Here is a 27528-nt window from a genome sequence, read left to right on the forward strand (position 1 = left end):
AGATGCATACAACACATTTATCGAAAATAGTCCTATTTACACATTCAGAAACTCCATTCTGCTGTGGTGTGTATCACATTGTAAACACCATCGGAATGCCCACGTGTTCACAGATAGTCTTCAGCTCGTTTGATACATACTCTCATCCAGTTCTACAACAAAGGTGGCTCATTTCCAAATTAAACTGAACTATAAACATTGCTTCAAAAATTTTGAATAACTTTGGCACATCTGACTTTGTTTCTAGGAAATACACACAAGAAAAAACATAAAATCATCAGTAAATATTAAAACATATATTTTATTATCATTTATTAATTTGAAGTAATTGGTCCAATTATATCACTATGACTAAGTTCTAGTGGTCTGGTTGTTTCTACTCTTCGTGTTTTATGGGACTGTGACGTCGGTTTCCCTTCAAAACATGTATTACAAGTATCATAATCTGACTTGCTAGATTTGAGGTTCATTCCATCAGTTTGCATCAACAACTTACGAGTGTTATCGTAGCTCTTGTGAACCAACCTTATGCAGCACACTTCAGTCATCTGTGTCAGTGAAGTTCCATGACAATGAAGTTCCTTAAACATAAAATTTAGTGTGTACATGTTTGCCTCACTTCTCTGTGCAACAGAAAGATTTATGTTGTCTTTTGAGTAATAGCTTTACTGTTCTCAAAACTACTCTGAAACCTTTTGATTTTAGTTTACCTATTGATAGCAGGTTATTGCTGAGACCTGGAATCTAAGAATATCTACACTCAAAACAGTAATTTTCTCGGCACTTACACAAGTTCAGTTTCACCAACACATTGAGCGAATATAAAAGTTTCAGACTTCACAGCATTAATTAACACCGATAATCTTTTCACGGTTTTAACTGTATATTACTATTTATAAAATGGTCTGTAGCTCTGGAATCCAAATACCATTTAACTCCAGTTGACATATCCTAATTTTCATCACTATGTGGAGGGAAAGAGTAATTATTCTCTTTTCCATCTTGATCATCAGAGGCTGCACCTACAGAATTGTGTTTTAGTTTTTGTGCTGAGATTTTTGTTTGTTTGTTTGTTTTTGTCAGTCTGACTTTTTATGATCTTTCATCTTACAGTTATAAAACTGAAAAATAAAACAATTAGTACCTCTGTTATTTGATTTAATGTTGCTGTCAGACTTCGATTTCTGTCCTGATAGTGACAAAGAAAACTGCTGATGGCTTCATGTGATCGCTCTTGACAAAATATTTCTTCGTCATCTCTCCATCGATAATTCGATTCTTCGCGAAATCTAAAGTTACTGTATCTGGCGACACTGTATCTAGCGTTGCGACTAGGTTATCATAATCAGGCTGCATTGTCCATGACAGATGGAACACAACATCAGTTTCTTCTATTCTTGCTTCACATGATTGTACCTCTCGAATTAATCTCTCTAACTGCAGAAGATGATCAATAAACAAGTTATTCAGTGAGTCAAATTTAACCATTAGCGAAGTTTTCCGAAGTAACAACTGACTCACCATTCCTCCTCACTTGAAACCATCACACAACTACAACCACAGATCAAAGGAGATAATTTTGTCTTTAGCATTCCACAGGCGATTATCTCCAATTGTTTGTATGGTTTGAGAATTTCATTTGTTGTCATGTTTCTTTGAAGTTAATAATACTATGTCTTTCTTTGAACATAATTCTACCATACAATTTTTCCTTACTCACTTAAGAATATTTCATTCTAATAAATTCCAGCAGATCTATCTCATTTATAAAATCTTATAAGAACCTCAATCGCAAATTTCTATTTACCAATATTGTTTTCAGTGAACATCAGAATATTATATTTCTCTTCCTCATCAGTCATGATCAGTAGAGAGATTGTGTCTACTATACATAGGGAGAGAAGCAGAGAGAGATAGATAGATAGATAGATAGATAGATAGAGAGAGAGAGAGAGAGAGAGAGAGAGAGAGAGAGAGAAAGAGAGAGAGAGTGGGGGTCAAATTACATGTCCTGTAACCTGTAAATCTACACTGCTTTGTGCACATAATCTGATAAATTTAGAGAGACGTGATCATTCCTCAGGCACAAAAATTACAAATCCTTTGTATTTATAACAACTTATTTAACATGCTGACTGCCACCTCATAGTGACAGATGTTTCACTGCCGGGTCAGGGCATGAACCACGTACCAACAAATAGAATAAAAAGAAAATATATTACATTAAAAAGCAAATGAATATAGTGAAAAATATTTTGTTGACAGATCTGAAATACAATCCTCGATATTCGTTTATTTTAGCGATTTATTTTGATATAGATTTCTTAAATTTTTGACAGGATCTATTTTCTGTAACATAAACTAGTTTTCAAGCCACTGCAGGCTCAAATGCAGGAATTACAGGAACATTATCTGGACCATATGCAGCTAAGCTAGAAACTATGGTCGTGTGGACTCTCTATCTCTGAAGAGGTATGTTTGCTTCTTTGCAAAAAGTGTGACAGACCAAATGCAATCATGTTTTGGTATATGGAACAGTCATCACTATCTTTGGTTTTTTTTATTGAACTTCATCATATTGCCTAATTTTTGAGGTACATTTTTGCTATCATAACACTCCAAAACGGCTTAGTAGTTACCATCTGCTTTTCGTCGTTTATTCTCCAGTTTTTGTATATTTATTTTCCTCTTTCTTGTAGGCTAGAGCACACTTTGGCTTACTGGTAGCAATTTCACATATTTTTTATTGCCTTTAATGTATATACTCCTCCTACATCGTAGACTAAGTAGAACTGAAAAAAAATGTTCCATCGTTGGTTAAAAATATGTATGACACATTTCTCGTCCCACCGCCCTCAATATTGAATATTGCATGAATTTACAATACAGTTGCCTCCATAACATTCATTTTATCTCCTCGGTGTCATCTGCTGAAGCATAGATCATGTAACAGGATGAATGGAAGTGGACAGTGACACACATGAAGGAGTTTGATGGTCTCTTACGTACTAACATTTTATGCCTGTTAATCAAAAAGTAAAGATGATAACTTGAAATTAATTTCAAAAAGGCATCTGAATTTTTACTTTGAAACATGTGAGGATGCCAGTCTTGTAAGTTCTGCGCAAGATTTGTGCAAAAAATGTATTTAAGATAAATAATGAAATCTCGCTCAGTACAGATCGTCATACCTTCCTTTTATATAATTCACAGATCATCATTTCATGTTCGTATTGGTACATATTTAACCTCTTGGTTACTTTCAATTATCTCTCTCTTTCACACACACACACACACACACACACACACACACACACACACACACACACACACACACACACACACACACACACAAACAAACACACACACTTACTGTATATATATCTATATGTGTATAGGATTAAGAAAAATTCGCACACTCGGATTTTGCAGTGCGATTCCTCACATACTAGCAACACAAAAATGTCTCTCACAAAATTTGGTCCTGCATATATTTCCTCCAATAAAATGAACATGAAAGATTGGTAATCTGGCAACACTGTGATTACATGTATGTTATCTACCTCCATCAGGAGAGAACAGAAGTTCTGCGCAGTTGGTGCAGTGGACAGCTTTTTGGATTAGCATGCAAGATGTCGAGGGTTCAATCCTGGATCGAGGTGTACCTGTTTTTATTTGCTAAATGTAGTCTGCGTGGTACAGTTCCTGGTGTCTTAATCGTCATACGCCCATTCCAGCTGATCTTCTACAAAACATTTGCACTGACATACTGTGAATACCGAAATGGAAGTACAATCGTTTTCACTGGTCAGCTTTTAAAGCAGCCTTTTGCAAATTGTGGGGATGAACTGTTGCTGCACCTACTACACTCGAAACCTGTTTTCTGTATGCCCTCCCCTGATAGCAACATGCTTTGCAAGTAATTTTCAAACTCCGTTAACATTTGTATGTATTATTATCATGGAACCATTAATTATGCCTTTCAACATTGAGACTGATAAGTGTATGCTGTTTAATAATTGTCTCTATGTATTATTATTATTATCATCGATGGAAATGTGGAAACATCACGTCCATTACCGTTAGGGAAATTGAGTAATTCGAACATGAACATCTCACAATTAGTAGTGTTGGGATGAATTATGCAGAGCAAAAGCTGTAAGACAGGTAATGTGTGTGAGATGAAACAGTCATCTACAACTAATGATGTGTTTATATTGTATTAGCTGTTCATTATACAGGAAATCGTTGCGAGCGGAGTAATGTGCCCATAACAGACTCGATGTACATTTGCACATACATCGCATTTTCTTCTTGTGTCATCCTGAACCAATGTTGGAGATGTATGTCATACACAAACAATATATATGTGGATATGCTTCTGGTCGTTGGTGCATCTGATAACGGAGCTGGTGTTGCTGCTCATGCTAAATATCCTGGTTGATGTAATCCATATAAAAATATGTTCCATCATGTGAAGTTTTGCCTTCGGGAGACAGATTCTCGCCTTTCACCACTGCATGACAAAGGTCGTCCACGTACTCACTGAGGTACAGGTACTGAGGAGGCTATTCTGGAGATCATATACCAAGAATTTCGGCACAGTACATGTAGTGTATCAAGGCACCTGCATGTCTTGCAATGCACTTGCTTCACAAGCATGGGCTGTACCCCTATCATTATCCTTTAATGCAACGCCTGCATCCTATAGACTGCTGTCTGCGGATGTAAGTCGTCTTCAATGTGCATAATGGCCACTATTGGATGTTAACTCTCACATCACTAACAGCCATGGATATCAAGTTCACTTTGGCATCAACGTCTGGATCGGAATATACCATGGATATCAAGTTCACTGTGGCATCAACGTCTGGGTCGGAATATTTGGAGACAGGAGTCTGGGTTCGTACTTGTTGCCTGACCAGTTGACTGTACGAATGTATCATACATTCCTCTCAAACTATTTGGCTAACACATTGGAAGCTGTTCAACTTCATGTTCGGCAGGGGTTATGGTTTCAATACGATGGTATGCCTGTACACTTTAGAATTAATATATGATGGTATTTAGACAGAACTTTTCCAGGGAGATGGTTCAGATGTATGGATCCAGTTGTATAGCCTCTGCATTCACCTGACTTAACTCACCTGGATTAACAGATAGGGTGTATTCATGCTGCTTTTGTAACTGTGAATGCAGCCAGGTCGCAAAGAGTCTCGAGCTGTATGATACAGAGGGTCGCACATCTGGACATGCTTTTGCGCACCTGCTCTGAGGACAACATAATTAAAAAAAAGGTCATGTGATCAATAATACGGAAATTTTTATTGTTATTGGTTGATAATGTGTTATATCTGAGTTGACGTACTGCATATAGTATAAATGACTAGTAGCTGCTGAGTTCTTTATCTGTGCAGTCATCTGCAACATCTCGAAAAGCACTGGTCATTTGCTTCAGAGTCTGATTTTTCTGATCACACTTTTGTTGTTTGCCGTTTAAAAACGCTGTATTATGTAAATGTTGGATGGATATGGTTTAAGAAATGGTGTATACTACTATATTATATAGCAGAATGAAATTGGCAATTAAAAACAAATACGCTTCGACCCAGAATCGAAACCTCGACCTCCTGCATGCTAAATGAAAACGCTATCCATTCTACCAACTGCACAGCATTATTTGTATCTGCTATTAGAGGTATTTACGGTACATGTGACTATGGTGTTGCTAGTTTGACAATCTTTAACTATCATTTACTTCTGGAGACATGTGTAAGGTGAAATTTTGTGACAGACATTTTCGTATTGCTGGTATGTGTGGACTCGCACTACCAAGCTCGAATGCGCGAAGTTTTCTTCATCGTGTGTGTGTATTTTCATCTCTGTTCTGCAAAGCAACCTATCCAACCAAGAGTGGAATATTTCAAGAACATTTTGATTTTTAACAACACATGAAACTGTTTCTCCTTGTTACATAGTACCTCATGGGAAATATGTTTCAGTTTAAAACAAACTGACCAAAGTTATGCAGGTGTGATCTATCAGACATGTTAACTTCTACCAGTCTTTTTTGAGATTCGCCACCGTCAGGAAAAAGTCCATTTTTCGATCAGTTGGGTTTCTTCCATTTTATGTGTATGAATACCAAGAAATTACTGCTGCTGATGACCAAATACTTTTTTCAACAATCCTAGACATTTTGGAAATATAATAATACATTTATTCAAAATGCAACCAAAACAGCACAGTATGGCTCAGCACGTCAAAGTATTGTTGTAGTTTATGCAGATTAACGCAGCTAAATGATAGGTAACGACTATTTAAGGGACAAAATAAAGTAATGCCTTATTGGCAGAACACATATTAATACATTTGACTGCCAAATTGTATTACGTTGCCCCATCAACAAATAGGAAACATGTATATTCCACAGAGTTTAATGCACTCTGCACATCGTATCTTGCACGCTGGAAAATGTTTGTTCACATATCCCCCCACAAGTATTCATACAATGCCAACTTTTTCTTGTTTCACGTATTTGTCTTTGTACCTGTAGCAACTAAGGTAATTCTTCATTGCCGTTACGAATAAACAAATGGTTGTGACATTCGGTTGGTCCCCACCGCATGACTTGTCTTTGTAGATATGATCTGCGTTCACAGATTTGAAACAAACCTCCAAGACCAACTTCCAGGATTGCTCACATCTCATATCGGCGCATAAGGCATATCCACTGCCCACACGTTATGATCTGACTGCACACTGCGCACGTATCATGTGCACGGATCGCTGAATAATTAACTGCTGTGTCTCAGCCCGTCTCTGGTGATGTGCGACTCTACTTCAACACATCATCTTCTTTGATTAAAAATGGAAAACTAAAGATCATCAATTCCGTACCGGAAGACAAACTACTCGTGTGATACATATCTAATGATTACACGTAATAGTTGTACATGTAGTTTTGGTGTCATTTTTCAATTACAGACAGACAAATTTTCGCGTATATTATAATATTCCGGTTTCCCATAAGAGTCAAATTAAGCCTTTTTAGAAATCAGTACTGTAAAACAGATACTTATAGCGCTTTCGTGACGTCACGTGGTTTTGGCTCCCTTCCTCTCCTGTGTAGGTCAACGTGTGGTTGGGTTGTGGTGTATGACGGGTTTTTGCATTAAATTGCACGTTTTTTACGAATACAGTTTGTTAATTCCTATGTAAAAAGAAGATTACTAATCTTCGAAAATGGCACGATACGTGCAAAGACCTGAGAACGCTCTTAAACGAGCTAATGGTAAGTGAATTTTTCGCAATATGGATGGCATGCCTTCTTTAAGTTCTTCGGCTGATTATGTTTAGAGTGAACAATATTTCAAGACTGTTGTATTCCTTGTTTAAATATTCGTTCAATTCTATAATGTTGCTGATGGAAGTATAGGAAAAAGTGAACAGCTGTCGTCAACAAGTATGTGACAGTGCATGCTGCCGTTACTATTAAAACGCTCATTTCCGAGCTACATAAATCTGCGTTATTGATATTTTTCTTTTGTGTTCTTGACCATATATATCTCCACTCGAATCGCTTTTTTTTTCACTCGGAGCATTACATTTCTATCTTTTTTGTGAGCATTTTCCGGCAGATGGTTGAGCTTCAGCAAATTACGAAGGAATGGCATAATATTATGAATAGACAACAGCCTAATTTATTGGGATCAACCCGCTTTAGGCACAACTGACATACTTTCAGTGACACAAATACAAGAAGTTGTTTTCTTTACGATGCTAATGTGTGAATGAGATAGGTATTGCACTGTCCTAAAATCTCAGTTTATAGAAAATAATTCAGCTGTTTGCGCTTTGCACCACTGTCTTCCGGTGTCTCATCATGTAACACAGATCCGTAAATAGTTGCAAATTCCTTTGAATCTTGTCAATATGGTTAAGGGTATTGTGGAAGTTTTTCTTTAAAAAATAAAAAAAAAACGTTTGTTTGGTAGGCCATTTGTTCATGCCCAGATTTTTCAGGAACATAAAAAAATTCGGTCTCTAGCTAAAGGCACGGAACGTTCACATGACCATTCTTGTTAGTACATTTTTTTATTTTATTTTAAATTATAATTCAAATGTATTACATATCAGATACAGTAATGTGCGTTTCTACTAGAAGTTTTAAAAAGTTTTAATTCCTGCCATTGCCTGTGTTATTAAGGAAAATTAGTGTTTAACATGCCACTGACATAGAGGTCGTTAAACAGCAGTGCAGTTAAGGAACAGAAATTTATAGCAAGGCAGAGTTACTGAGAATGTTCATTCCATAGTATTGTTTCTCTTACTACATTCTTAAAAATATTGAATATGTGAATGCCTTCTGGAAATTAGTGAAGTTTTATTTTCCTCTTATTTACTGCTTCATTTTAGTTACAGCTTTTTTTTTATTCTTCCTGGCTCATTTGAACTCTAGTTAACCTATTAGAAATAGTACTGAAACTGAACAATATTTATAAGTAAGTGTTTAATTTATAGACTTGTTACTGTGTGCAAAAAGTATAGACAAGTGCCCGGTTAGCTATATTGTAATTGATACGAAAGGTAGGACTTATATTCAGAATGAAATACTAAATGAAAAAAATATTTATCCAGGTCACGAAAGAAGGTGAAATATTTGAGAAGTAGAAAAGAATCTTTAAATTTCACACACATTAATGTAGGCTGTATTTGCTTTGAAAGCGATCCCTTACTAAAGGGTCACCTTTGCTGATAACATGCATGATATGCATTAAATCTCATGTTAAGAACAGTACATTTTTCTGGTGCTGAAGTAAGAAAAGTACTGACTGCTGTTGTTGAGCAACATATTTGATGAAATTTTTGTGTGTTTAGCCCACCTGTATAACTGCTTATCTGATTGCTTCCAGGGGAGCGACAGAAATTTGATTTTCAGTATTTTGTATCATTATCGATTGAATTTAGATTGATGTTTAACACAGTAAAAAAAAAAAAAGATTTGGTGTACATGTCTTAGAGCAGTATAACTGACTGTGCACCAATTCCCTAGGTTAATTTCATCCACTATTTGAGAATGAAAGCACTTAGTGACTTGCAAATTTTTATGAATCTTATTTCTTGTTGACCTTCCCCAGATAATGTTGAACAGGGAAAAAGTTTCATTTATTGTATTTTCATTGGTAATCCAGTAAAATTGTCACATCAAACATGACATTTTAATTTAATGCTTTTTTACAACTTACTCTTTTTGCAACACATTTTGCAGACAATGTCCACATATACTTTTGAATGCAGCTACAAAATTGTATCATTAGTACAACACACAGTTCAGGAAATATATCACAAACATTGATATGAGCGAAACACTAACATTTGTGTAAAACAGGGTGCAAATTACCCATAGTGTACTCATCCAGTGTTTGATAGAGCACTTAGCGTCTTCTAACAAAGTTTAAACACAATTTCAAAGCTTTTTTCCCCTCATTTGTATGCTTAACTTCTGATATTCAACACATTAATTTGTTTATGAAGTAATCAGAAATTTGGTGGTCTTTTGTACATGGGAATTAGATTCCTTAAAGGATCAGTGATTTACTGTTGTTAATAGAAATCAGCATGTGTATATCATCAGTGTGCACTGGACTTCACGTGTTTTATTTTTGGTGCTAAATCATTGAATATGTTGTGAGGGGAAGGGGGCATGTTATCGACAAAAGTCTGCGCAGTGTTATATAGAGCTTGCTTTCAGGAGGGCACCTATTTGAATCCTTTTTCAACCATTTTAGTTTTGCTGGTTCCCCAAAATCTTTTCATACAAATGCCAGACTGGTTCCCTCGAAAAGGACATATGATTGATTTCTTGCCTCAATCCATATCAATGAGATATTAAGTCCTGACTGTATGTTATGCAGGAGAAAGAAAATTGGCCGCTTCAGTATCAAATAAGATATAGACTGTTGTTATATATTGCTCACATCCATCATTTGTCATATATTTCAAAGGTTACAAATGTGGGGATAACGGAAGTATCAGATTCCACCCACCTGCTTTAACCCATGACTGCATCGATATGGCGGGAGTGGCTTTTCTAAGTGTCTCCAATATGGTGCCTGTGATGTAACTACATACTCACGGCTACAAACACGAAAATACATAAATAAGACAATAACATATCCCTTCAAAAATACAATCAAACTAAAGATGCAACTGCAGGAAATTGGGGGTTTTAGGGAGGGGTCAAGCTATATATATATATAAAACCCACGCACACACCACAATCCCAAAACACAAAATGACAAACAAAAGAATTACAAAATCTACAGGAATCGGACACTTCTCTTGATCTACATAGATCAACAGCTGCTGACGATACCGAAACACCAACATCTGCGGCAAATGCTACAAAAATTGGAATCAGACATTTCCCTTGACCACATCTGCCGATACCCAGTCACCAATACCTACATAGAAAACTACGAAAATTGGAATCCGCCATTTCCCTTGAGGTATATTGGTCAATCATAACTATTGATACGAAAAACCGCATCTACAACTACAAAAAACAAAATCAAAACACCTAAAAAATTAGAGAGAGAAGGGGGGGGGGCATCACAAGAAGACATCATCTACAAATACAACCAACTCAAACTCCGCGTCGTAATAAACGTCACACACCTCAACACCCTTATGTCATGGGCCAGCAGGCGAGTGGAATCAGACGGTTCTGCTGACCCCCAAATGTGTCAGCAATACAAGCTGTTAGCTTTGACTAGTGATATCAGAAACATAGGAGCTGTCATAGTGGTTCTCTTGAATCACTACTTGAACTCTTCACTGACTGCTTTTGATATCTTACATGTTGATGTTCCCACCCCCACAATAAATATATCGGCTTCAGGTCTAACTTGGACCTGACCAACACTATGGGTTAGTAACCACTGTGACTTAATTCCAAATATGTTCTGCCAAAATTAATGTGCCATTCAAAGCCAGACAGTCAACATCACAAATCCTATTGACTAGTTTCATGTGTGAAAATAATGGAGCCACTTTCTAGTACATCGAAGTTAACCCAACTGCTGGAAAGACAAGGCAGCAGTTGTCTGTAGGCAAAGAAAAGAGTGAGCAGTTGTAGTTTTTGAAGGGGGGGGGGGGGGGGCAACTTTCCTGGAAGTATGCCCAGCAGGATCACTAAGAATCAATTTCCCATCTAGCATTGTAGTGCTGAATGGGGAAATTTACATAGATTCAAGTTACATTTATTTCTTAACATTATATGTTAATAATTCTTATGTCGCATGTGGTATTAGCACATTTAGTGAAAACTACACTCTCCCTAAGTCTCTCTGCGCACTGTGTAGTTGAGGTTCCCTACATATTGATAATGCATAACACTTTGTATTAGTAAAAAGGTATTGTAAAATTCTCCTTTTTTTACAGAATTTATTGAAGTCGGAAAGCCAGCAAGGGCGCTAGATACTTTATATGAAGTTTTTCGCAATAAAAAATGGGCGTACAATTGGAGCGAGAGTGTCCTGGAACCAATCATGTTCAAATATTTGGACCTGTGTGTCGAGCTGAAGAAATCACACATTGCAAAGGAAGGGTTATTCCAGTACCGAAATATGTTCCAGTCGGTAAGTGTTGTGTTCTCTAATAGCTTTTATATACTTATGTTTATGGTAATGAAATACAACTCAGAGTTTACTTACTTCAGTCCCATTCTGTCATTGGTATGAAAATTATATAATGTGTTTAATTACGAAAACATATACATACATGATGATCAGTTGTTACTCATTGTGAAAGTTCTTGTTACTTTCATGAATACTGCTGTAAAAAATTGAATGCAAAGAGAGCTAATGCAGAAAAGGTAAAATATAATTGTGATGGAAGGGAAGGGCTGGTATTTAAAATTTCTCATAATATTGTTAAGGAAAAAAAAAAAGTGTTTCCTGCTTTTGGAATAAATGCAGAGTCAGGCCCTGTTTCTAAATTTAGATTGTTATGTGTAGTTTTATAATTAAGTGGGCCATCACAAGTCCCACTGTACTCAAGGAGCAATTAATGGTTCTAGACATTTATTCCCCCCCCCCCCCCCCCCCCCCCCCCCCATGAACCATGGACCTTGCCGTTGGTGGGGAGGTTTGCGTGCCTCAGCGATACAGATGGCCATACCGTAGGTGCAACCACAACGGAGGGGTATCTGTTGAGAGGCCAGACAAACATGTGGTTCCTTGAGAGGGGCGGCAGCCTTTTCAGTAGTTGCAGGGGCAACAGTCTAGATGATTGACTGATCTGGCCTTGCAACATTAACCAAAACGGCCTTGCTGTGCTGGTACTGCAAACGGCTGAAAGTAAGGGGAAACTACAGCCGTAATTTTTCCCGAGGACATGCAGCTTTACTGTATGATTAAATGATGGTGGCATCATTTTGGGTAAAATATTCCGGAGGTAAAATAGTCCCCCATTCGGATCTCCGGGCGGGGACTACTCAGGAGGATGTTGTTATCAGGAGGAAGAAAACTGGCGTTCTACGGATCAGAGCGTGGAATGTCAGATCCCTTAATCGGGCAGGTAGGTTAGAAAACTTAAAAAGGGAAATGGATAGGTTAAAGTTAGATATAGTGGGGATTAGTGAAGTTCGGTGGCAGGAGGAACAAGACTTCTGGTCAGGTGACTACAGGGTTATAAACACAAAATCAAATAGGGGTAATGCAGGAGTAGGTTTAATAATGAATAGGAAAATAGTAATGCGGGTAAGCTACTACAAACCGCATAGTGAACGCATTATTGTGGTCAAGATAGATACGAAGCCCACACCTACTACAGTAGTACAAGTTTATATGCCAACTAGCTCTGCAGATGATGAAGAAATTGAAGAAATGTACGATGAAATAAAAGAAATTGTTCAGGTAGTGAAGGGAGATGAAAATTTAATAGTCATGGGTGACTGGAATTCGAGTGTAGGAAAAGGGAGAGAAGGAAACATAGTAGGTGAATATGGATTGGGGCTAAGAAATGAAAGAGGAAGCCGCCTAGTAGAATTTTGGACAGAGCACAACTTAATCATAGCTAACACTCAGTTTAAGAATCATGAAAGAAGGTTGTATACGTGGAAGAACCCTGGAGATACTAAAAGGTATAAAATAGATTATATAATGGTAAGACAGAGATTTAGGACCCAGGTTTTAAGTTGTAAGACATTTCCAGGGGCAGATGTGGACTCGGACCACAATCTATTGGTTATGACCTGTAGATTAAAGCTGAAGAAACTGCAAAAATGTGGGAAATTAAGGAGATGGGACCTGGATAAACTGAAAGAACCAGAGGTTGTACAGAGTTTCAGGGAAAGCATAAGGGGACAATTGACAGGAATAGGGGAAAGAAATACAGTAGAAGAAGAATGGGTAGCTCTGAGGGATGAAGTAGTGAAGGCAGCAGAGGATAAAGTAGGTAAAAAGACGAGGGCTGCTAGAAATCCTTGGGTAACAGAAGAAATACTGAATTTAATTGATGAAAGGAGAAAATATAAAAATGCAGTAAATGAAGCAGGCAAAAAGGAATACAGACGTCTCAAAAATGAGATCGACAGGAAGTGCAAAATGGCTAAACAGGGATGGCTAGAGGACAAATGTAAGGATGTAGAAGCTTATCTCACTAGGGGTAAGATAGATACTGCCTACAGGAAAATTAAAGAGACCTTTGGAGAGAAGAGAACCACGTGGTCAAGAGCTCAGATGGCAACCCAGTTCTAAGCAAAGAAGGGAAGGCAGAAAGGTGGAAGGAGTATATAGAAGGTTTATACAAGGGTGATGTACTTGAGGACAATATTATGGAAATGGAAGAGGATGTAGATGAAGACGAAATGGGAGATAAGATACTGCGTGAAGAGTTTGACAGAGCACTGAAAGACCCGAGTCGAAACAAGGCCCCCGGAGTAGACAACATTTCATTGGAACTACTGACGGCCTTGGGAGAGCCAGTCATGACAAAACTCTACCAGCTGGTGAGCAAGATGTATGAGACAGGCGAAATACCCTCAGACTTCCAGAAGAATATAATAATTCCAATCCCAAAGAAAGCAGGTGCAGACAGATGTGAAAATTACCGAACTATCAGTTTAATAAGTCACAGCTGCAAAATACTAATGCGAATTCTTTACAGGCGAATGGAAAAACTGGTAGATGCGGATCTCGAGGAGGATCAGTTTGGATTCCGTCGAAATGTTGGAACACGTGAGGCAATACTGACCTTACGACTTATCTTAGAAGAAAGATTAAGAAAAGGCAAACCTACGTTTCTAGCATTTGTAGACTTAGAGAAAGCTTTTGACAATTTTGACTGGAATACTCTTTTTCAAATTCTAAAGGTGGCAGGGGTAAAATACAGGGAGCGAAAGGCTATTTACAATTTGTACAGAAACCAGATGGCCGTCATAAAAGTCGAGGGGCATGAAAGGGAAGCAGTGGTTGGGAAAGGAGTGAGACAGGGTTGTAGCCTCTCCCCGATGTTATTCAATCTGTATATTGAGCAAGCAGTAAAGGAAACAAAAGAAAAATTTGGAGTAGGTATTAAAATTCATGGAGAATAAATAAAAACTTTGAGGTTCGCCGATGACATTGTAATTCTGTCAGAGACGGCAAAGGACTTGGAAGAGCAGTTGAACGGAATGGACAGTGTCTTGAAAGGAGGATATAAGATGAACATCAACAAAAGCAAAACGAGGATAATGGAATGTAGTCAAATTAAATCGGGTGATGGTGAGGGAATTAGATTAGGAAATGAGACACTTAAAGTAGTAAAGGAGTTTTGCTATTTAGGAAGTAAAATAACTGAAGATGGTCGAAGTAGAGAGGATATAAAATGTAGACTGGCAATGGCAAGGAAGGCGTTTCTGAAGAAGAGAAATTTGTTAACATCGAATATAGATTTATGTATCAGGAAGTCGTTTCTGAAAGTGTTTGTTTGGAGTGTGGCCATGTATGGAAATGAAACATGGACGATAACTAGTTTGGACAAGAAGAGAATAGAAGCTTTCGAAATGTGGTGCTACAGAAGAATACTGAAGATAAGGTGGATAGATCACGTAACTAATGAGGAGGTGTTGAATAGGATTTGGGAGAAGAGAAGTTTTTGGCACAACTTGACTAGAAGAAGGGATAGGTTGGTAGGACATGTTTTGAGGCATCAAGGGATGACAAATTTAGCGTTGGAGGGCAGCGTGGAGGGTAAAAATCGTAGAGGGAGACCGAGAGATGAGTACACTAAGCAGATTCAGAAGGATTTAGGTTGCAGTAGGTACTGAGAGTATAAGCAGCTTGCACAGGATAGAGTAGCATGGAGAGCTGCATCAAACCAGTCTCAGGACTGAAAACAACAACAGACATTTATTCCTCCTCGCATCCAGTGGGACATACGTGCCCGCTTCAAATAATTTTTTTACTGGGGATTAGGATCTGTAAAAAGAAGAAAGTACCATTATTATGTGAAACAGATTTATGTAATCACAGCTTAACATTTTTTTCCATATCTCTTGCTTCTGTTTTCTGAAGGTGTGTCAATTGCACATCATCATCCAAACAGAAGGGTGTGTATCAGCAGTAAAATGGCAAGATAATAAACCACTTACAGTTCTGTCAGCTGCTCCCCACCCAAAGATATGAGATTAATCACAAGATAAAATACTGGTGGTACATGATCAGGTAGAACCTACCCAACATCCATAGCAGAGTACAAATTTACAGACTGGTGCGATCAATAGAGAGAAAGATATGCTATTAACAGTAGGTCACTCAGATGGTGGTATCATCTTTTTCTTGTGGACAGCAGTACTGAACTGTTTCATTGTGTGGAACTGTAACAGTGGAGGAAGATGTAACCAGCTTTCTCTTCACCTTAATGTTGTAAGGCAGCTTTTCGCTTGGAGAAATAGAGGAGGACAAGTCGAGAACTCTTCAGAAAAAGCAAACCACGAATTTTCCCATTTGATATCAAATAAAGAAAAAAAAATAAGATTACAGAACTGAATGAAATAAATAAATAAATGTAACAATGTAGACAAAGTATGAACAAATAGCACACAGAAATTCTCTACAGACATTGGTTATAAGGCAAAATATCTAACAAATTTAAAAGCCTTTTTTTCTATGGATATGTGCACAAATCTGTACATTTGTAGCAAACAGTGTAAAAAAGACCACATGTACCTTTACTGAGTGTATCTATTGCAGACAGGAAAGAAATACGTAAAACTGCCAAAACATAAGACACAACTGATATGATTAAACGATATCTTGTGTATTAGGTGCCAAACAGTGAGCCTGTTGGTTCCAAACTGTTGATACCTTCAAAACTAGATTGCACCACATTACAGATATGTCACTCATATCCCTGTGAACCCATGGAAAGAAATTTGTATGTGGGACACACATAGCCCACTGGTCAAGAGAGGGTTAAGTCTAGCCTGCAGAACAGTGACATAGTGTTAGGAGATAGAAGTGATCTACCTGTATTATTTTACAAATATAAGTTCAGACCTCAGTTGTTATGTTGCAATTGGCAATTTTGTCCAAACTACATCATCTCCATACCTAAAACCAAAATACAAGATGATGGTTGCTGCAACCAGTGTCAAATAGTGCATCTCTTTACAACCAGTGATGTGGATCAGCCAACACTGGTAATAGTTAATTCTCAGCCTTTATTTTAGTTTTTGATTTGGAGATGAGATAATTTGGTCAAATCCAATAATTACAGCTAAATAAAAACATAATCTGGGCAGTTTTGTTCATGGAATATGACAAGCATGTTCCATGGTCAGAGTCTACAGTTATTGTGTCAGATGAATAAGTGTGCTAGGAATGATTGTGTGGAGTAGTTAAAGTAGATAAAGTAATTGAAAGGGAGGAACTGTCAAATTTTATGGCCCAAGATAGGAAAAATGAAAATATAGCCATGCTTTCTCTGTGTAGAACTATAAATTGTGACATTTTAATGTGCTTTAGGATCCAATTCTACATTACAAAATTGTCATTTGTAAAAGTCTGCTGGGATTCTTTATAGTTCTGTTGAGTCTTGTACGTTAAACTATTCTAGCAGATTCTGTAGTTAAAGGGAGCATCTCGTGTGTAAAAAGACCCTTATTTACTAAAGAATGTACCCAGTTTGAGACCTACTACCCAATTGGGGTTACCACTGTAGTAGTCAGCAGTGTAGTTTACTGTTGTGGAGCCTATAAGCTATATTCTCGGCAATTCAACAGACTGTTTCTCTTTAGTGGCGTCTCAGGTAGTTCGCATTATTTGGTCCATTGGTAAATAACATGATTTTGAGTTAAAAGGTTGATTCTATTTCATTTGAAATTCCATGTCATGGGATGTCAAACCTCATCAGTGTCTGTGGTACTTTATCAGTATGTGCAACTTCCATTGTCTCATAGCAGTGCTTGGCAATCTTTCATGGGATTCACAGGAACATGATCCTCAAATACAGGGTGGGGCAGGGAAATACGCTTGCTTTCGAAATGATGTTGTGACGGGAGGGAAGGTATTGGCAGGGTTGGGATGGTCTCAAACGTTGCAATAGCAGTGGAAGTTTTCCCTTAGTGCCATTGCACTTGCAAACATGGCTTGGTTGAATGAACCGTATGCTTTTGCTGTCAAAATGTCCTTTTCCCCAAAACCAGTCTATTGTCTCAGTACAGCATGCGGTGCATACTCATCATGTCTGTCATTTGTGGTGTAATGGCTAGTGTTGTTGCCTCTGGATCACAGGTTTGACTCCTGGCAGGGTTGGGGATTTTCTCCGCCTGGGTCTGGGTTTGTGTTGTCCTCATCATTCCATCATGGTTCATGAAAGTGGAGAGATTGGACTGTGTAAAGATTGGGAATTTGTACGGGCACTGATAACTGCGCAGTTGAGTGCCTCACAGACTGAACGTAGTCGTCATACTCATCATCAAATCCCCCCCCTTGAAATGCTTTTAGGAGGTTGATTTGGCAATCTCCAAAGCATTCTGCTTTCAAGGAAGCATCCACCATAACACTTTCTAATTGTGCTGTGCATCAGATTTTCCACGAAGACCTTCAACACGTACAAGATGGTCGTTGTTCAGGAACTATCACAATGATACTGACAAAATTGATTACAGGTTTGTGAAATGTTGATTCCAAACTTTGCTCAAGATGCACATGATTTTCTTGTGATGACTTGCACTTACACGTTTTTGGGTGTGTTAACAAGCAGAATATACATCACTGGAGTGGAGAGAACCCTAGGGCAATTCACAAGGGCACTCTACACAGTGAGAAATGAGTTTGGTGTGCAATAAATAGTGAATGCATCATTGGGTCTTACTTTTTTATGAGAATGACCGTGCTGTTACCATCCATTCTGAATGTTACGTCAACATATTCTAACAATTTGTTTGAACCACCGTTTCAGCAGGTGGATTTAGGACTAATGTTGTTTCAGCAGGATGGTGCCATGGCGCACACTGTTAGAAATTCTATTACTGTGTTGAGGAAAATGTGTCCTGTTGCTTTATCTCCCCATATGGTGACATTCCATTCCACAATCTGTACCGCTCACCATGTTTAACTTCTTGTGACTATTTCTTATGGTGCTACCCCGAGAGAGATGTATAAACATCAACCAGGTCCCTATGGATCTCGAAGCATGCAATATGCCTTGAAGTAGGCCACATTCTGAAATCAATGTTTTCTTGGAACTTCAGAAACTGGCTGCAACAGTGCATTTGTTGTTTGACACCTCACAAAATTCATTTATAGTTGTACCCTACTGATTTCAATGTATAATTTTGCTCCATCATGGCTTTTTGTCAATCAGTACACTGCCCCAACCTGTATATTGATGAAGTGTGTATTTTGCTTGATTTGGCTACAAATCTTAATCACATAAAGACTTCCTTTTGCTAGTGTTCTACTCACTTCTTTTATATCTAGCATTACCTAGAGAGAACACCTTAAAAAGCCTTGAGTTGTGATAACTAGCTCTAAATTTTCTGTACTTATCTTTAATAACAGTTTGGGGTTAATAAATGTAAAGAGAATAGCAATAGCAATGGTTTTAGTTGTCGTGATGTATCTGCTGATCTTTAGCTTGAATAATTTTCTGCAGTATCTAGTCTGCAAATACGTTATTGACTTAAGTTTCCTAGTTCTCCTCTCACATGTCTTACACCAAGATAACTGTGAAAGTGTGCATAAAAGTATTTGTGCTTTGTTAATACTTTTCACAGTTTGTAATTATTGGCATAATTACTGTGACTGATTGTGAGGAGGACAGCTATGATATTATGTTTTATAACTCTTGCTTGGGACTGTAGGAGTAATATTTATTTCTGTAATCTCTTGTGAGTTCCATGAAGTTGTAATGTACTCAGTCCTAGCTAGTCCTTCATTCCTTATTCACAATTTTGATAAAACTCTTTACTTCATAGCAACCCACATGCCACCTCTGTACCCACAAAGGTGGGGCACTGGCTAAAATACTGGACTACCATCTGAGAGAAACAGGGTTTCAATTCCCTTTCAGACTTGTAGATGAAGGCTTTCTGTAGTTTCCCTTTGAATGCCGGGATGGGTCCTCTGAAAAAGACATTGCCGATTTTCTTTCCTGCACTGTCCTTCTGCAGTCGGAGCTCGTGTTCTGGCTGTAATTACTTCATTGATGTGCTCTAAATTTGTACTTACTGTAATATTTTCTTTTCAGGTAAATGTTTCTTCACTAGAGAATGTGATTCGCGGATATTTGAGAACAGCTGAGGAGAGAACAGAATCAGCCCGTGAGCAGTCACAGCAAGCTGTGGTAGACATTGATGATCTTGATATGCTGGCTACACCGGAGAGCATACTCCTGAGGTAATTTTACTTTGTGAATCTGTAGCCACAGAATTAATATTTTTTGTCATTAACTGCCTGTTCCATACACCACTTTCATGCTAAGTATTAAGATGTAAATTCACCTGTAAAGTAAGAGGGTTGATTCAAAAGTAGGGTAGGGTTCCCAAAGCGGTAGATCCTCTGGGAGAGGTGTCTGGCAAAACCCAGCAACAGTGCTGTGCACAGCAACTGACCCCACTCTCAATCCCTACATTCCTTGCTTCTCTCCGCCATTCACTATTCGCCTAGCAATCGTCTGCAGTGGAAATTTTTGTCACTACTGCCAGGTGTGGAAGCTGTGCAGTTACCAGGTTTTTAAACATAGTCAACTGTGTGAAGTTTATGCCAAAAAATGTGTGGCCATTCAACGTGTCTGCAGATGGTGTAAGGTGTGCATTACTGGCCACATGGACTTCCACAATTATGATTGGTGTGGAAGACCATTCATTTCAGACGAGATTGCTGAAAAGGTCGAGAGAAACATGATCAAAAATTGAAGTGTAACAATCTATTAACTCAGTTGAGAGAATTTTGTCTGAAAAGTTGGCATATCACTAGGTTTGCATGTGAAGCATCCAACAAATGCTTGCAAAAGACCTCAAGCAGCAGTGTGTTGACTGTGTCAAACAGTTTCTCAAATAATTTGGAGACGAGGACAGAATTCTTGGAATCTGTCGTTATGGGCACCAAAATGTAACTGTTTCATTTCACACCCGAAACTTAACAATGGCGTGGTTCCACCCATAATCACATAAGCTGAAAAATTTTAAACAAAAGCAGTCTGCTGGCAGAGTGATAGCTATTGTGTTTTGGGACTGTAAGGGATATTGCTGAATGACTCATCTTCTGGAGTGATGATAAGCTGAGACAGGTTTGTGATGCACTAAGAGAACTCTGGTGTGTGATTCAGGGCCACTATAGAGGAAAACTGAACAAAGCATTGATGCTGCCTCATAACAACACTCGAACCTTCATCTGTAATCAAACTCAGGACCTCCTAATAAGTTTTGGCTGGACTGTAATTCTCCCCCACCCCTGCTCATACAGCCCCTAGTGATTACCACTTAATCCAAAAATGCCTGAATAGAAACGGCTATTATATAGAGAAATATATTAATGTTTGAGCTTTAAATCAATGTAAATGGCTGTGAAATAACCAGTGCTTTCTGTTTTTTAAAAAATAGGGAAACCTTACCTTTGAATTGACACTCATAGTTACGTAGCTATATAATTTATATGTCATTATGTGCCGTCATTTACAGTTACGTAATTAGGTACTAACGACTCTTCAACAAATTTGATAAACAAGTACAAGTTATTTACCTTTTGTATTTCAAGAGTGGGTAAGTGAAGAATAGATGTTATGCTCTTTAAGTGGTTTTGTGGAGAAATATTGATGCCAGTCCCTGTGATTGCAAGAATATGCACAAATAGCTGGTTGTAAGTAACCAGTGAGGGAGAGCTGAATGTAAAAGGGTATCTGGTAGCAGCAGTTCTATTGAATTCTGATGATAAAGTACACCTTGAATGTGTAATGTATTTGCAAAACAGTAGTCAGTAATGTGCAGCAGCTACTGCATTAGTGTGAAAAACAATTGTGGTGGCATCAGTTTAATGTAAACTCTTTTGTCTGATTCTAACCAAAACCTTGGGCTATGTGGTGACTTCAGTCTGTGGTAACAATAACTGTTGTGACAAAGAAACAAAGTGGTTACAGATGATGATGGAAAGAGACATAGTAAAGATAAGGCTAAGAGACAGATAGCTAAAGGAGTGGAAGAAACATTTGGGAAAGACCCTGCCAATGATGGGAAAATTTACATAATGAAATGATGATAACGATGATGCAACTTCATTTATTGGGATTGAAAACAGTGGGAGCAGCAAAAATGTTAAGGTAACTGTCAAACATTGTCACAATGGTTTGTGCTGTTGAATGAGCTTCTAATTGCAGACCAAATGCCTTTTGTGATGTAAATATCTATGTAGATTTTAAATGTAACTGTTTTTTTGCGTCATCCATACATGTAAAACCAGGTAAGACCAGAAACACGCTGAAATTATTATTTTGTGTGGAAAAATGTGTCTTTGTAATGGTTAGAAGTATGATTTTCCCAGTGAGGTAAAACCAGAGAAAGTATTTTTTTTTTATTATTATCCTACCCCTATGCCTCAGATCACCCATCTCCATGTCACTTTGTTGCCTCAGGCAAACTTCCTTTTTTCAAGTTATGACTCCACTAAATGGCCATATCCACTGAATTTCATTTGTATATAAACATATATACTAAGTTGGCTCCAGTTAACATCATTAGGTTACCATATAAATCGCTTTTGTGGCAAAAAGCCGTTCCTGCTCTTGTACGCCGAAAGGTTATCATCTTTGTAATGTTTACCATCCTTATTTTGCTGCCAGAAAGTCACATCCCCTTTCGTGCAGAATTCTTTGAATAATATTCACTTTTAGTATCTTCATACTGCACAATTGGTAACATTCATGCAAACATAGATACTCGTCCTCATTTCCCTTTCCACATTTCTGCTCCTTTGGAATCAATGCATGCAACAAACACCAATATGTTATGTTGTTTTCAGTTACAGGTCACTTCAAAAGCTCCATTTCATAGTATTATTGGTGGTAATAAAATGTTTTACTTTTCTCATCTCTTGTTAAGTACTTACAACCATTGTTCTGTTACATATGTCAATATTGTGATCAACATAGCACCTGTTTTTTGCTTTATTGTGAAATATTCGGATATGAATAATAATTTTGTTGCCATTTTGCTTCTCTATTCTTGCACAGCACTCTCCTTCCCATGATTTATTCGTATCTGTATTTCTCAGGCTGTCAGTGCATCTCAGCCATTTTAGAACTATATAGTCATTTTAATGATTTCGTTTGTTAATGTTTTTGTCCCACTGTTTTCTTTCTTTTGTGTCCATATGTTTTTTGAACTGTCAACTGTTACCTGTTTTGATATTCTGGCATGTGAGTATGTTATGTTAATTCATCATTTATTCATTCATTCATGCGATCAGGCCCAGAGGACCTTGCGCCACCAGTTAGAGCTCTCCATCTGTCTCTGTCTTCTGCTATCTGTCTCCAGTTTTCCGTGACTCCCAGCTGCAACAGGTCTTCTCTCACTCCATTGATCCACCTCTTTCTAGGTCTTCCCACTGGTCTGCTGCCTGACGGGATCCAGTCCATTGTGATTTTGGGCCATCTTGTTGCCTCCATTCTAACAACATGTCCAGCCCATTGCAGTCTTTCGCTTCTCATCACTCCCAAGATGTTAGGCCCTTTGTACAGCTCTTCTAATTCAGTGTTATGGTGTCTTCTCCATTCTCCAGTAGTCTGATCTCTGACTGGTCCAAATATTTTCCTGAGGACTTTCCTTTCAGATGTTAGCAGTCGCTTAAGGTCTTGTTTTCGAGTGCTCCAGGTTTGAGAACCATAAAGTACTACTGGCATTATTAATGTCTTATACAACCGTAGCTTTAGTTGTTGAGAGACACTTCTGCATTTTAATATAGGGCCTAGAGAGTGATAGTATCTGTTTCCCACCTGCAGTCGTGCTTTTATCTCTGCTCCAGTTTATGTTACTTCTGTAAAAAAATGATCCAAGGTATTTGAAATCTTTCACATGTTTATACCTGGTGGTGTTCACAATTAAATCTTGAGAGTTCTGGATCTTTCTTCCTATGGTCATATACTCTGTCTTTTCAGAGCTAATTTGTAGACCGATCCTAGCTGCCAATAACTCCAAGGTCTGGATACTTCTCTTCAGATCTTCTTGTGTGCATGCTAATAGTGCAATGTCGTCTGCATAGGCCAGATATGTAATGTGTTCATTACCAATTTGAATGCCCTTGATGTTTTCTTTGTTGAAATCCCGCATTACCTTCTCAAGTGCCAGGTTGAAGAGGACAGGTGATAGCCCATCTCCTTGGCGTAATCCTGTTACAACTTGGAAGCTTTCTGTCATTTGATTGCCTACCTTAACCTTAAGTTTTGTGTCATTTAGGCATACCTCTACCAGTTTGACCAACATCTTTGGTATACCAAACTCTGTCATAGTTCTAATCAGGTTAGGTCTATGTATACTGTCGTAAGCCTTCTTGAAGTCTACAAACAGGAGATGTATCTCTCGTCCGTATTCGTACATTTTTTCACAGACCTGTTTTAGGACAAAAATCTGGTCCGTGGTTGATCGCACTGCCTGGAAACCTCCTTGGTATTCTCAAATTATGTCTGTTGCTAGAGGTTTTATTCGTTCTAATAGGCAATTGGAGAAGATCTTATAACAGCTGTTGAGTAGCGCTATGCCCCTGTAGTTGTCACATACGGATTTGTCTTTCTTTTTATATATGGGGCATATCACAGCTACCTTCCATTCCTCTGGTATTTCATGTTTTACCCAAATTTGCTCGATTAGCTTGTGGATTTTGAAACAAAGGATTTCGTCTCCAGCCTTGAGAAGTTCAGCAGGAATACTGTCCTCACCTGGACTTTTACCATTCTTAAGATTTTTAATCTGGTTCCTTATCTCTTCAATGGTGGGTGGAGGATATTCTGGGTCTACTGTTACTGGTTCATCAAACTCAAGTAGTTCGGTTGGTTCATCAGAGTTAAGTAATTCTCTGAAGTATTCCATCCATCTTCTTCCAATTTTTTGATCTTCTGTTAACATTCTTCCATTGCCATCTTTTATGAATCTGTGTTGATGGTATGTCCCTCCTTTAAAACTTTTCACTTTTCTATAAAGTTCTTTATACCTATTTCCATGAAAGTCTTGTTCAGCTTCCTCCGTGATACTTTTTACATATTTTCTCTTTGCGTTCCTCAATGTGACTTGGGTCTGCCGTCGTGTTTCTTCAAACTTCGATTTTTCTTCTTCTTGCATATTGCTTTGTATCCACAGTAGTTTGGCCCGTTGTCTCTTTCTGATAGCTCCCTCACACTCCTCATTGAACCACACTCTTTTTCCCCTAGTTTGCTTCGGGGTTACTTCTTGGGCTGTTTCTTTAATGGTCTCTGCAATCACCTTCCAGTTCTGATCTACCACAGTATCTCCTTCATTCAAAGCCTCAAAACGGTTTGTTATTGCTATCTTGAAAGTTCTTCTTACTTTATCTTCAGTCAGACTCTCATGGTCATATTGAGTGACTCTTTGCATTCACATGTTAATTCATCACAGCCTTTAATTTAAAACTTATTTTCATTCAGTAGGACAGTTCTGGTAGAATGCAGTTAATTTAGGAGTAAAGGAAACCACTTGGTGAATATCACTAGCATTGAATTGTTGACAGGCACACACACACACACACACACACACACACACACACACACACACACAAACCTGTAGCAACTTTCCTCATAAGTACTTCATTGCTCTCAACTTTTGTGTGTTATTTCCAACTTGTAATTGCTTCAATTTTTGTAATAGTCATATTGTGTGAAATGGTAAAAGTTTCATTATAAATTAATATGTATTTTGGTTTGAGAATGATGTGAACTGGTGACAAAACTCAACGAAAATGTTGTGATTAAATGAAGAACTGTTTATTAGATTCAACTTCTTTCTTTTCCAGTGCTGTCAGTGGAGAAGATGCCCAAGATCGCAGTGACCGGACAATTCTGACTCCTTGGGTTAAGTTCTTGTGGGAATCGTACTGCCAGTGTTTGGAACTGCTTCGAACAAATGCCCATGTGGAGACATTGTACCACGATATTGCTCGCATGGTATTGTTGTTCAATCACTATGTAAAATAGTTATATATAAGTTGGTTGTGGTCTAGTGCCAGAGGGAGCTATTCCATAAGTATGGAAAAAAATATTTTTTCATGTGTCTGAATAACTCTTACCGTTAATTAACAGTTGTTAAAATCACTAGTAAGTAGTATATCCCACCGCCCATTTACAGCCATTTATACAAAGCCACTGATTTCCACTTCCTAAGACTCGCAGTGCCAGGTGGAGTTACACCACATCTAAAGATCAGTGGATTGTAAACATGATTGCTGCCAACAAGATGTTTTCTGTTATTTATGTTCAGTTCTGTGGTGCTAAGGTGTGCACTGTATGTTATGTTGATTTCATTATTTTAGAACCTTATAGTATGAAACTAATATAGTCTCATTTTTAAATATACAAAGGTGTCTTGTAAATTTCCATGACTGAATGGAACGTTTTTGTTGTGCCTTCAGGGTAGGTAAGCTTGATTATTCCAAGGGTCATAAAAAGAATTTCTGGAATGTATGAGGTACATGTTATTGCTGACAGCAATCTGAATTGGTCGGTGCGTCTGCTGTGATAGAAAATGGAGAAAACCAAATTTCATGTTGTTAAACATATTCATTTGAGGGTTGGACTGCCACACAGACCAAAACAGAATTGGAAGTAGTTCACGTGGACTATGCACCATAGACTACTTACTTTTGGATGGATGAATTTAAATGTGATCGGACAAGCACCAAAGATGAAGTGTACTCCAGCCATCCAGTTGAGGTCACCACTTAGGAAATTGTTGACAAAATCCATGACATGGCAATGCCAGACCAGCAAGTAAAAATTTGGTTGATTGTTGAGACTGCAGGCATCTCAACTGAGTGAGTGCGTAATATAAGGGTCGTTCAAAAAGAAACAAGTGGGAGGCATGATTACAGAAATCGGTCCTGTGTGTTAGAAGTATTGACCCAGGCCGTTGACACACTTGTTCCATTGCAACACAAGGCGGTGAATGGCTGTCTCGTAAAATTCCCAGGGCTGTGATGTTAACCAGTTCCACACATACTGCTGGATGTCGTCATTCAAGGTGAATCGTTTGCCCCCCAGAGCCTTTTTAAGGGGACCAAAAATGGTGTAATCACAGGGGGAGAGGTCCAGACTGTATAGAGGGTGGCTGAGAACCTCCCATTTGAATTTCTTCTCGAGTGCTGCAGCTGTGTTGGCCGTATGAGGCATTGCATTGTCCTGGAGCACCATGACCCCATGGGTGAGATTGCATGGTTGTTTTGATATGATCGCTTGGTGAAGTGTGATCAAGGTGTGCGAGTAACGCTGGGCATTCACTGTTGTTCTGTGCTGCCAGAAGAAGAATGTCAGCATAGGAGCACACAATTCACCTCTGACAACGTCTAGGTGTACGTGCGAAACTGGTTAACATTACAGCCCCAGGAATTTTATGAGACAGCCATTCACCGCTTTGTCGCGCAGTGGGACAAGTGTCTCAACAGCCAGGGTCAATACCTCTAACATACAGGTACTGGTTTCTGTAATTATGCCTCCAGTTCATTTCTTTTTGAACACTCCTTATATTTTGCCCAGAGAGTTGGCTATGAAGAAGCTGTGAGCGAAGTGGGTGCCATGATTGCTCATCTGGCACACTATTTCAGCACAATGTCTGGCGATATGTGATCACAATCTACAAGACTTTTTTCGCCAGTTTGTGACTGTTGAAACATGGATCCAACATTACACACCAGAGTCAACATGGTAATCAAAACAAGTGCATTGAAGAAAGCAGAGACCGTTTTCTCATTTTTTTTTTCTCAAAGAAATAATCCTCATAGTTTACTTGGAAAAAGGCAGAACCCTAACTGGACCAAATTATGC

At 38.3% G+C, this 27528-nt stretch overlaps 1 protein-coding gene across 1 annotated transcript in view; it reads left to right on the forward strand.

Moving 5' to 3' along the window:
• The first annotated feature begins 6694 nt into the window (after positions 1–6694).
• LOC126356263 (eukaryotic translation initiation factor 3 subunit A) overlaps positions 6695–27528 on the forward strand; it is a 60444-nt gene continuing 39610 nt past the window's right edge. Inside the window, exons 1-4 of the mRNA XM_050007104.1 lie at positions 6695–7294; positions 11446–11642; positions 19741–19889; positions 25506–25656. Coding sequence (XP_049863061.1) covers positions 7246–7294; positions 11446–11642; positions 19741–19889; positions 25506–25656 — 546 coding nt within the window. The 5' untranslated portion in view covers positions 6695–7245. The remainder of the gene's footprint in view (positions 7295–11445; positions 11643–19740; positions 19890–25505; positions 25657–27528) is intronic.

The sequence above is a fragment of the Schistocerca gregaria genome, chromosome 3 (assembly GCF_023897955.1).
Source record: "Schistocerca gregaria isolate iqSchGreg1 chromosome 3, iqSchGreg1.2, whole genome shotgun sequence".
NCBI lineage: Eukaryota > Metazoa > Arthropoda > Insecta > Orthoptera > Acrididae > Schistocerca > Schistocerca gregaria.